Genomic DNA, 12,880 nt, shown 5'->3' on the forward strand with positions numbered 1-12,880 from the left:
AATGCAAGAGTGACCTTCCTTGCACCCTGCTTGTTCTCTTCTTATTTTCTTGTCTACATAAGCTTTTACCCTATTTAGGATTATTCATGAGAGGATCTTGCTTGAGATTGACATTAGGGTGATGCCTCTCCAATTATCACAAACTGATATGTCTGCGTGCTTGGGAAGCTAGATGAGCATACCTCTGTTCCAATCACTCAGTAGATTAGATTAGATTAGATTAATACTTGTTCCATAGATCATGAATACGACACTTCGTAATGATGTGGAACGTGTCAGGTTAATGAAAGATGTCTGTACAAGATATTACATTACACAAAATATTACATGACACTAATGCTTAAGTTAGTTTTTTTCCCTCCCTTAATTTATATCTAAAAATTCAGCCAATGAGTAGAAGGAGTTGTCATCTAGAAATTCTTTTAATTTATTTTTAAATGTTGGTTGACTATCTGTCAGGCTTTTGATGCTGTTTGGTAGGTGACCAAAGACTTTTGTGGCAGCATAATTTACCCCCTTCTGTGCCAAAGTCAGATTTAACCCTGCATAGTGAATATCATCCTTTCTCCTGGTGTTATAGCTATGCACACTGCTATTACTTTTGAACTGGGCTGGATTATTAACAACAAATTTCATAAGTGAATATATATTCTGTGAGGTTACTGTGATGATCCCTAGATCCTTAAACAGATGTCTGCAGGATGACCGTGGGTGGGCTCCAGCAATTATTCTGATTACACGTTTTTGAGCAATGAATACTTTTCTACTCAACGATGAATTACCCCAGAATATGATACCATTTTTTGTTCATCCATATGGCTGTCAATTACCGAATTACCGAACTATCAGTTTAATAAGCCACGGCTGCAAAATACTAATGCGAATTCTTTACAGACGAATGGAAAAACTGGTAGATGCAGACCTCGGGGAGGATCAGTTTGGATTCCGTCAAAATGTTGGAACACGTGAGGCAATACTGACCTTACGACTTATCTTAGAAGAAAGATTAAGAAAAGGCAAACCTACGTTCCTAGCATTTGTAGACTTAGAGAAAGCTTTTGACAATGTTGACTGGAATACTCTTTTTCAAATTCTAAAGGTGGCAGGGGTAAAATACAGGGAGCGAAAGGCTATTTATAATTTGTACAGAAACCAGATGGCAGTCATAAGAGTCGAGGGGCATGAAAGGGAAGCAGTGGTTGGGAAAGGAGTGAGACAGGGTTGTAGCCTCTCCCCGATGTTATTCAATCTGTATATTGAGCAAGCAGTAAAGGAAACAAAAGAAAAATTTGGAGTAGGTATTAAAATTCATGGAGACGAAGTAAAAACTTTGAGGTTCGCCGATGACATTCTAATTCTGTCACAGACGGCAAAGGACTTGGAAGAGCAGTTGAACGGAATGGACAGTGTCTTGAAAGGAGGATATAAGATGAACATTAACAAAAGCAAAACGAGGATAATGGAATGTAGTCCAATTAAATCGGGTGATGCTGAGGGAATTAGATTAGGAAATGAGACACTTAAAGCAGTAAAGGAGTTTTGCTATTTAGGAAGTAAAATAACTGATGATGGTCGAAGTAGAGAGGATATAAAATGTAGACTGGCAATGGTAAGGAAAGCGTTTCTGAAGAAGAGAAATTTGTTAACATCGAATATAGATTTATGTATCAGGAAGTCGTTTCTGAAAGTATTTGTTTGGAGTGTAGCCATGTATGGAAGTGAAACATGGACGATAACTAGTTTGGACAAGAAGAGAATAGAAGCTTTCGAAATGTGGTGCTACAGAAGAATACTGAAGATAAGGTGGATAGATCACGTAACTAATGAGGAGGTATTGAATAGGATTGGGGAGAAGAGAAGTTTGTGGCACAACTTGACTAGAAGAAGGGATCGGTTGGTAGGACATGTTTTGAGGCATCAAGGGATCACAAATTTAGCATTGGAGGGCAGCGTGGAGGGTAAAAATCGTAGAGGGAGACCGAGAGATGAGTACACTAAGCAGATTCAGAAGGATGTAGGTTGCAGTAGGTACTGGGAGATGAAGCAGCTTGCACAGGATAGAGTAGCATGGAGAGCTGCATCAAACCAGTCTCAGGACTGAAGACAACAACAACAACATGGCTGTCAAGAGTGGATGTAAAATTTCTCCTGTTATAGAGGGATCTATATAAAAAAAAAGTTGTTAAGAAAATGGTGGAACTCTGAAACAAAAGTAAATTTTTTCAACAAAAAAGTCATTATAAAAACATGCACCAAAAATTGGGATAAAAATATATCACAAATATCTTACAAATTACAGTAGGAAAAACATGCACAGGAAGGTATAATGTAACTGCATGTATATTTTGTGAGTTATAGCTCCTACCAACTTTAAAAATGTTGCTTTGAAAAAACAAGTGTTTAAATTTAAAACTTGTGATTTTTAATTTTGAAACTGAACAAACATTCAACAATCAGCAGCACTGTACAGTTGGCTTCCGTCATCCCCCACCCCCCTCCCCTTCCCCCTGTGTCGAAACAGCCTCATCTTGACAAAATTTATTGATTAACTGGCTTCCCCTTACCAATTTCAGCATTTTTTGCACAGTTGGAATTACTTTTCAAACCTCTTCTAGCCATATAAATATGCTTCTCTGTCATTTTCAAGCACTCACATATTACTTCATCTAAGAAACAAGCAAGTGAAATGTCAAGTTAAGCAGATGTAAGACAAGCATGTAATTTCACACTGTGTACCATAAACAAATCATGTTACAAAAAGAAACCTTGTTGAAAATAGTATTTTAATTGATACTAATGCCCTCTGCGATACTATCTGAAACTAATAGGACCTCAATTCCATCAGTAACTATTATAGTATTACATCGGTTGCATTCAAGTGCTTGGATGCTCCAGACCACTATTCAGTAAATTTTGGTTTTAACATATTTTTACATTTGTGGCATACTTTATATGAATTAACTTTAAAAATAGACTCTCTAAGGAACATTTTAAGCCAATAAAAAAATTAGGCTAAAAAATTTCTGCCCTTGTCTACCACCTTAAGGGATCCAGAAACTTATCCAGCACCCGTCTGCCATGCTCACACACTACAAATGTGTCGTCGACATAGTGTAATTCATAGCTTTTAAGTGGATGGTTTGAAGTGCCACCTCTACAGAGTGTTTGACAGTTGTGATTTCTTAATGAGTCTGCGCACATGTGTAACTACTATGAGGTGATGAAGCTAAATCTGCCGGTTCTTCATGATGTAACTTATGGAACATGACTTTTGAGTGAATGAACAAATGAATGCATGAATCAATATCGGTGCTTCCAAACTCTACATGCTGGAAATGTCATTCAAATGTAACAGGCTCTAACCATTCAGATAATCTTAACTTGAGCTAGTTTCCTCTCCTACTTTCTACTCCTTGAACTTAGCTTTTTTCACCTTCTTGCCTGTTTACTTTCTCCAGTACCTCTCTGCTATTTCCTGCCTTTTCTTGTTTTAAAAAAATTCTTGTATATTTTTCCCATTTTCACCCCTCTTCCCTTCCTTACAGATTTTTTTTGTCTTTTCCTTCTACTTTCATATTTCTCCCTTATGTAACTGTCTAGATTCGTATCATTAATGTTTGAGGGGTTGATGACAGTAGCTCAGGAGGGTATTCATAAATTAAAATTTGAATCTGAGTTATAAAGTTTTTCTTCAGCTTCTTCTTCTTTTTTAAAAAAAAAACTTCCTTACGTGGGGCACACTGCAGTCATGACACAAAGAATTCACGGCTTTAATCTCCAAAAACTTTCACATATCTCTCTCCTTAAGGCTCCAATACAAGAAGTAGAGCATGCACATGCACATAGAAACTGCAATATTATCAGCTTTCATTTTTCTTTTATAAATGAAACAAACTCAGCTTACTATCTTACCCTTGCAGAGTTCTTAGAGGGAGAGAGAAAAAATTTCGACAAGAATGCAGAAAACTTTGTGACACATCCCTCTATACAATTTTTCTTTGTTAAAGCTATTGTTCATCTATCTTTATTATGATGATTTTTTAAATTTCTAATTTAAATTTTATCTAAAGCTAATTACTTAGCCTACATACATATCATTTCTCTTAATTTAAACTTTATTATGTTAATGTGTTTGAGTCATGTTTCTCAGAAGTTTTTGGTGTGAAGGATACCGCATAGGGAATTCAAACTGTACAGTGTCAACAAACACATCATTAAAACTGGAAATTTAATTTCCAGAAAGACTGCTGCTGGAGATGAACTGTGACATCAGATACACAGACCAATTGAGCTGTGTTTAGCAGTTAGCAGATCACTTAAAATGTTGCTTGGAAGAGCAGTTTTTCATGTATGCTTAATTGCACTGTGATACTAATGTGGAAAGACAATGATCCCTCCTTCCATGAGAACTTGAAGATATCATCTGTTCAAGGAAAGTATGCATTTTGGAACTGTTTACGCACATTATCTCAAACAAAGACTGGAAAATAAAAATTTCAAATGTTATCAATCTTCAAAACATTTTCATTCTTTTAAATATTTGATTTCTGAATTTTAACAAGGAATGTTTCCAATTTCTGTTGTTATTTAGATTCAGCCATTGTTGTTTGTTTATAATACAGATGCTGCACAGAAAACACAACTTTTATACTGTAACACATGTGGGCCAGGATATAGTTACTCAGAAAATTAAAACTGAAACCAAGTGGAACTGACTATACACTTATTTACTCAAAATGCAAAAATTGAAAATAAAAAGAAAGATGCGTCTCTTCTGTCACACATATTGTTGATATTGACTGTATGATAAAAATCTTTCTGATATTGAATGGGCCATTATGATATAACATGGTTGTTTTTACCTACCAATCATCAAGGAGACTTCTCAACAGTTTTCATGTCTTTCATTTTGTTTGCATTAAATTAACTACAGAATCAGGTGCTCTTGATATAGTGTAGATACTGAGCAGTGAGTAGTTTTATGAACAAGAACTAGAATGTGGTAACTCAGCTTATGAACTCCCATTCTTCTTTTCACCAAACAGGTACAAACATATACACAAGGCTACGCAGTCTTAACACTTTGGTCTGACTGTACACCAAACAACTTGCTCTGAACTTCAAGAAGATAAACTGAGGAGCTGAGTTTTTGTTCATTTTTGCTCAAAATAAAACAGTGAAAAGATGATTAATATCTTCATTAGTATTAGTATTATGAATTCAAGCAATATTCATTACTGTCATTTAAAATTACTATTCCAAAGAAAATAAACTGATTGGGGGATCAAAGTTGTACCTCCTTATATAGTGAGTAATTACAGAATACATTTTGCTGTAGTGTGGAAGAACTTCATTCTCCAATAATATATAAGTACATATCATAGGACAGCAGCATACACACATTTTCTCAACAGTATTTGAATCTCCACTATATTTTTCTTGTAAGCAATAACCAAATTAACTGCTGCTTTTAATAAGCTGTATTTTGTCTCTCATCCAGTATGCCAACTTCAACAGATTTTCTTCGCTGTCTGATTTATTTACATCATTATAAAGCTATGATATAACTAACAAAAAATAACTCAGTTGGAGAATAAAAGGTTTAATGTGATAAGTAACCCATGGATAAAATATGAGAAATTTATATAAAAATTCATACTTAATGTATTTACATACAGTAGAACCTATAGGTCCTGTTACTGTTGAAAATAATATAAATAATGGAACAATAATGTTATGTAACTGGATAGATAAAAAAAATCTACTCACCAAGTGTTGGCAGGAAAAACACATATAAAGGTACTGAAATTTGCAAGCTTTCAGAGCCAGAGGCCTTTTTCTTCTGGCAGAAGGGTTGAGAAGGAAAGATTGGTTGTTGGGGACTGTACCAGACAAGATTTGAAAGCCTGAGAGCATAAAGACAAAAGCTGGGGTAACATGCAAGATAGAGATTACAGACAAAACATTGAGCATGAGTTTTTAAGACAGGAAAGCTAAGTGCACTGTATGTGATAGAGGTAGAAGGAGGGGGGAGGAAGGATAGAAAGAACAAAACAGAAACATAAATCTGAAATGAAACGAATAAAGGAATATATTAAAAACAAAGATTCCAAGACTTACCAGCGGGAAAGTGCCGGTAGAGAGGCACAATGAATAAAACACACAAACGCGCACACAGAATTTTGAGCTTTCGCAACCAGTGGCTGCTTCGTCAGGAAAGAGGGAAGGAAAAGGAAAAATGAAAGGATGTGGGTTTTAAGGGAGAGGGTAAGGAGTCATTCCAATCCCGGGAGCGGAAAGACTTACCTTAGGGGGAAAAAAGGATAGGTATATACTCGCGCGCACACACACACACACATATCCATCCATACATACACAGACACAAGCAGACATCTGTGTGTGTGTGTGTGTGTGTGTGTGTGTGTGTGTGTGTGTGTGTGTGTGTGTGTGTGTGTGTGTGTGTGTGTGCGTGCGTGCGCGCGCGCGCGCGCGCGCGCGCGGAGAGTATATACTAACTGATAATTTTGTGGTAGTCAGCCAATGTAGAAGGCTGAACAGTGGTAAGTGGTTACGCAACAGCTGGCACATGGCATTTGTAGTTTTGCAGGTGGCTCTCCCTTTGGTAGTATATGTTTAGCCAGTTAAAGGGCTTGTGTGTATGCTATTCTGAATCCCATGTCACTTTCCTTTATGTTGATCACATACTCACTGAGGATCAGCTACACAGTTCTCTTCATATTAAGTCTACTAATAAACAACAGTACTTACATTGTTCAGATGCAGGCTGTTCACAGCAGTGCACCACCATTCCCATCTCAGGTTGCACTGGACATAATTACCCCACCAAGCTAGTTCAAAAGCATATTTCACAAGCTATAACATCCAATTCTGGTATTGCTGATCCCTCCAAAATACAGCTTAGGAGTTCATCTCTTGTCACTCCATATTATCCCGGTCTTGTATCAGCTACTTCGACAAGTCTACGACCTCCTAAAACTGTGCCCTGAAATGAGGTCCATTCTATCTGTCATTTTGCCCACCACACCTAAATAGCTTTTCATCAACCTCCCGATCTCTGCAATGTCCTTGTCAGATCCTGTGCTCCTTCTGCACCCACTTGCCTACCCTGTGGCTCCTACCCCTGTGACAGTCTCACTGTAAGACTTGCCCTATGCACCCTACTACCACCTGCTACATGAGTCCTTACACTGGCAAAACATATACTACCAAAGGAAGAGCCACCTGTGAAACAACACATACTGTATGCCAGCTGTTGTGTAACCACTGTTCAGCCTTCTACATTGGTTGACGACCACAAAGCTATCAGTTAGGATGGATGGGCATAGGCAGAGGGCACATACTGGAAACATACAATATCCTGCTGCAGAGCATTTTCTACATCATGACAGTCATGACTTTGGAGCTTGTTTCACCACATATGCCATCTAGATTCTTCCTCTGGAAGCAATTTTCTCAGAACTCCACAGGTGGGAACTGGAGTTACAACATGTCCTTGGTTCTTGTCACCCAACTGGCCTTAAATTGCATTAATTATTTTCTTTAATTATCTTGGCCCCAGCATTTCTTCTCCATAACTATTCCTTTCTTCACTCAATTTCAGTTTGCTGTATCTTTTTATTTTCTGTCCTGTCTTTTACCGTATAGAATGCTCTTAGCTTTCTGCTCTTATTAAATTTAGCACAATTCTTTGCCACCAATCTCTGTCTTGCATATTGCCCTATCTTCCCCCTTCAAGCACTGAAGTTTTCAAATCTCATCCAGTGCAGTCTGTAACAATCAGTCTTCCCTTTTATTCCCATCTGGTAAGTCTGCCCTGACCTGGGGTTCTGGGCAACTTTTCTGGACTCTCCCCATTTCCTAAACTTCACCATTCCTTTTCCTTCCCCGCTCTTCCTTCCCCTTCCACCTTTCTGCCAGAAGAAAGAGCCACTGGCTCTGGAAGCTTGCTATGTGTTTTTTCCTGCCAGCACTTGATTTTCAGACTTTTTATCAATCCAATTACATCATACTTTTAAAAATTATTTTCATTGAAATAATAATGCTGATTTTTTGGAATATGTATCCTTTCTTCTGTAATTAATTAGAACAATAAGGTAGAAACATATATTAAAACAAGGGAATGAATGAAAAATTACTGTGAATTGCAGCTGCTAAGAAATCACTTGAGGTACATTCATTGATGAATATTGTAACTTTGGTAAATCCACAAACTCAGTTTGTTTTAATAGGAGGGGAGACTTACAAAAATCCAGGGGAAGAATCTGTAACTTATCACTCTTCTTTCTTTCCTATTACTATTGACTGTATCACAGTCCACCCTTTAAAGTGAGTAAAACCAATTCCAGCATATTTTTTCTTGGAAATACAAAAATGACAAAAATTCAACCTCACAGTGAAAATACAACTCTTTTAGCTAAATGGCAGACATAGCTGAGATACATAACTCAAAGAAGATGTAAATAGAGCTAGGACTGTTGCTAGGTTTGTGTTTTGAACCTAACTGTGAAAGCAATTTAGCACAAATGATAATAGCAGATGTTTGTTTTTGTAATGTAGTTTCATTACAGTGGTTGTGGTCCAGAAAGCGTGTGGCTGTTACTGTTTGGTGCTACTATTCTGAGAAATTATTGTGTTCAGTTATTCTAGACAGAAACAGACTACTCAGTTGTTTAAGCATGCTGTTAAATCACCATATACTTGCAGACAGAATCTATAAATTTATGTATAACCACATATGTCTTGTAAATCTAAGCATTTTAGTATGAGAATTTCACCTGAAATCTTACATGTCCATATGCAACAGTTCATGTATAGTTAGGTTTGTGTTGTCAGCATGAAATTAAAGACTGAAATCGCTGTTATGTATTTTGGTAACCAGTTCCTTGACTATTTTAATTTTGAAATGCTGCAATGAAATAGTTGATGTAAAATATCTTCCAGAGCGAGGTGGTATAGTTATTAAGGCATTATGATCACACATACGAGATGCAGTGTTCAGATCCTCTTCTGGCCACCCTGAATCATATTTTCTGTACTTTTCCCTAAACTGCTTCAAGCGGATAGTAAGATAATTGCTTAATTGCTTTGAAAAGGAAATGACCAAGAGCTTTCCCCATACTTGCCCATTCAGAGTTAAGTTCCATTTCTTATGACATTGTCATCATCAGAATTTTTGAATCTAATCTTACTGCTTTCCCCTGTAGGATTTAAATATTTCCAGTGGAAAGATAATAAGTACACATTGCACATAAAATGATGGATCAGTCCAGCATCCAGTTAAGAAATACTAAAACAGCAAACCAGATCAATTTGTATGTCAGACCTTGTATAATATTGTGTCTAATATAGACAAACTTTATATGCATATTATTCTATTTCTAAATGGCAGATATTTCAGGGACTTAAACAAGCTAAACAATACATTTTGTAAAACACCACTTCCATTTTCCATTTTTTGGCTTGCACAGTGTTTTTCGGACATGTCATGCAGGAAATCTGCAGACCTCACACAAAACCAATAAGAGTGTGAATAGTGTTCTGTAACAATCAGTTGAATCATAATGAGTTGAAACAGGAAATTGGATGATTTTCAAAGATGTGATAGTCTGAACAAAGTCCATACACTGCTGAGTTTGCAAAATAGGCAGTACAGTACAAAAAGACGCCATTAATGAACTCTCACAGAAGTAGAGAACTGTCTCAATTACTTGCTGTGGTAAAATCATTATCTTCTGAAACTATATGACAGACTGTAGGCACTTTCTCTTCAGGTTTGTTGTACTACTGAGAGATGGGTATCCTGCTAATGGCTGCACTCTTTACCTATTCGGTAAGTGGCTTTGTATTTTGCCTATAATCCTCAGCAGTGTCTTTTATCCTGGTAGTTACTGGAAGTGTTTGCAAACATTTTAAATACCAGTTTCAGTTACTTACATCATCTAACTGAAAGAAACTGACCTATTTGCAAATGAAATAGGATTATAAATTGCTATTAACTGTTGTAAGAGACGAAAAGATTACCCAACACTCACCCATCCAGAATATGGTGTGAAATGGGGCTTCTTCTGCATGAAATGAGATTTAATGATACTAACCACTGATAAATCAGAAATCTCTAATGAAGTATAGACAGATTAATTTAAACATATTTGATTAAAAGAAAATAATAGAGAACAGTATTTTATCACAATATATGTAGATTTTTGTTAATCACCACAAAGAATAATTTATAGACCACAGCAAAAAATGCTGTCTGAAATCAGAATTCTTATTTTAGTCTATTTTTCAAAAACAATAATGTAAATCTGAAAATATTTAAGCTTTTATCAGGAGAGAATAGAAAAGAAAGAACTCTTTCATGAAACTGATGGTGATAAACCCGAGTTTTGTTTAAAAAATCTGGTATGGGAACAACATTTATTTCAAAGAAAATAGAAGAATTTATGTAACAAAACAGTTAAGAAAATTTGCTGTCACATCAGACAGTAACGAAATATTAAGATTTAAGAGTTGATGTATGCAGTATCCAACCTCATTTTTGTGTAGAAGTGTTATTAAATATATTCCCTGCCTCTCATTTGCTGTGCTGACACAGCACATTAAAATACTGATGCTCTTTATTAAATTTTACTCACTGGTATGAAGAGCCCTTCTTTCCTTCAGTACCATGTAGCTTGTAGAACAATGTTGTGTAGGATGACAGATCACTATCCACTAAATAGAGCAAGAGCTAGGCAGTGGACTGAAACATAGAAAGGGTGAAAAACTGTTTGACTTTCAAATTCCTTCATCAGATCACTACCTTTATTTGGTGCTTTGGTCCATACTCACACAAAGATTTTAATTTAGTAAAGAAGTAAAATACATATGATTCCATTTTGGAGGAGATAAACAAAGAATAAAATCATCAATCATTGAGGCAGGAGGAAAAAAAAACAAAACAAATTGATTCATCACTACCAGGAAAGAAAGATTAAGCCCATGGTTCTTCCTTCAACTTCATGTACATTTGTGCTATGTGAGGTTTATACTCCACAATGGTTTTGTCACAGAGCCTAAGTGGTTTAGTTTCCTATTACTGCATTCTCCATCTCATTACTGAATAATTTAAAAATCAAATAGACGTTGATCAGTGAGACTGTGTGTAATATCTGCGAACCGGAGATTTGGCTCTCATTATTTTTTTATTACCTTAACCATGATCAAAAAATGGTAAATCCAAAATGAAATAACAATATGGATTAGGATAGATTGCTACCCACATCTAGATTACCTTATATGTTTTATAGGAACATTAGCACCTTTGAAATTAGACACTACTCTGTTTTTTACTTACATCACTCAGCTGTTGTGTGTGTAGGATTTGTTTAACAAACACAATGTTCATGATGTGTAATGACTGTCAATGTTACCAATTCACATACACACTATTTATTTACACACATTATGTTGACAGATATAACTTAAACATTTGGCGTCCCGGAACAAACTGCCAAAGGCCCATAGATACTGTTTTTTGCAGCGACATTCTTGGAGATGGAAGTCCATAGAGCTTGTGCCCCTACATGTGCATCTACTACTTCATGCTAAATGTTTATTTAACTTCATCAATTTTAGAGAACACTATCAGCTATCCATACAGTGGAAATTTTAAATACTTTTAATATGAGCATTGGTATTAGTCAGAATTTTCATGCCAAAGACAACAATATTCAATAGCTTCCTTTGTGAAAGATTACAGAGTATCCTCCTAGTCATATCTTCAGGTGAGTTTTGCATTGGAGTTGGTTACCAGCAGGAAGAGGTACCAGGACAACATTTTACAAACCAAAGTGTGGAATGCTTGTGATGAGAAAATAGAAAGAATATTTGAGAAAATTGCAAAACTCATAAAATGAAGGGCAATGAAAATGTTCAATTGTATCAGTCATCTTACCAAAAGTGGAGGGAATCAAAATCAGATTTACTGAACTAAATATCTTTTTGGGTGGGCGTGGGAAAGGAGGGGGGGGGGGGGGGGGGGGGAGGAAGGGTTGGAGTAGTAAGAGGTAGCTTTTAAAATTCTGCAGTAGTTTCCAACTTGTTGTAACATATACACTGTTCAAAACTCACAAGAGAAACAAAATGTGCCATCAGAATTATATTGCAATTACAACACATTCATTATATTGGTTTATTGTATGAACAATCTTTTGAATATTCCATTGAAGATACATTCAGCCAAACATTAGAGAAGCAGGTGTGTTGTAATAGATGTGCTGCACATTGTTTATACACTGTGCATACTAAATATTGAAAATTATTATGTATTTTAACATTTTGTGTCTTTAAAAAAATTAAAACTGCTCCTTCTAATGTTGGTGTTGATCTGAAATTCAGCACAGGTGTTTGAAACTAGTTACAGATAAAAAAACAGCTATATGCAACTGTGATGGAAAATGTAATAAACTGTAAGTACTTAGAAAAGATGTGAGGTCACAGGAAAATATCAGCAGGATACAGAATGGTTACAAAAATCTTTGTAATGAATTGTTGAACTGAACTGGATAACCAGATGTAGACATAGACTTAGCTTGTAGACTACTAGTGGTGAAAAGTAGAATAGAATTAAAAACAATAAAAAAGGGAGAATGCAATGGAAATTTAAAATTTAGGGTGGAATGGGAGATAACATTCAAAAGATGAAAGAAATAGGACTGTATGATGAAGTGGAATATTGAACATTCAGGGTAGAATTGGGCAATGTAAAAGCTCTCCTGGACAATGGCTCAGGAGCAGTTCAGTAAAAAAGGTGTAGGGTACAATACAGAAGGAAATAATTTAGGTGGGAAAGGCACCTGAAGTTCAATGAAAGTGTGAA

The 12,880-nt window shown here is 36.0% G+C and overlaps 1 protein-coding gene across 8 annotated transcripts in view; it reads left to right on the forward strand.

The window, feature by feature from the left end:
* The window catches only part of LOC126335273 (TGF-beta-activated kinase 1 and MAP3K7-binding protein 3-like), a 430,472-nt gene that overhangs the window by 388,700 nt on the left and 28,892 nt on the right, over positions 1-12,880 (forward strand). For 5 of the 8 annotated variants that reach the window (XM_049998331.1, XM_049998335.1, XM_049998336.1 and 2 more), the window contains one exon: positions 4,240-4,506. The exons of 2 other annotated variants lie outside the window; for them this stretch is intronic. In XM_049998331.1, coding sequence (XP_049854288.1) covers positions 4,240-4,301 — 62 coding nt within the window. In that variant the 3' untranslated portion in view covers positions 4,302-4,506. Of the gene's footprint in view, positions 1-4,239; positions 4,507-12,880 lie in introns of those variants that run through there. One more of the 8 variants, XR_007564841.1, reaches the window with a different exon arrangement.

The sequence above is a fragment of the Schistocerca gregaria genome, chromosome 2, assembly GCF_023897955.1.
Source record: "Schistocerca gregaria isolate iqSchGreg1 chromosome 2, iqSchGreg1.2, whole genome shotgun sequence".
NCBI lineage: Eukaryota > Metazoa > Arthropoda > Insecta > Orthoptera > Acrididae > Schistocerca > Schistocerca gregaria.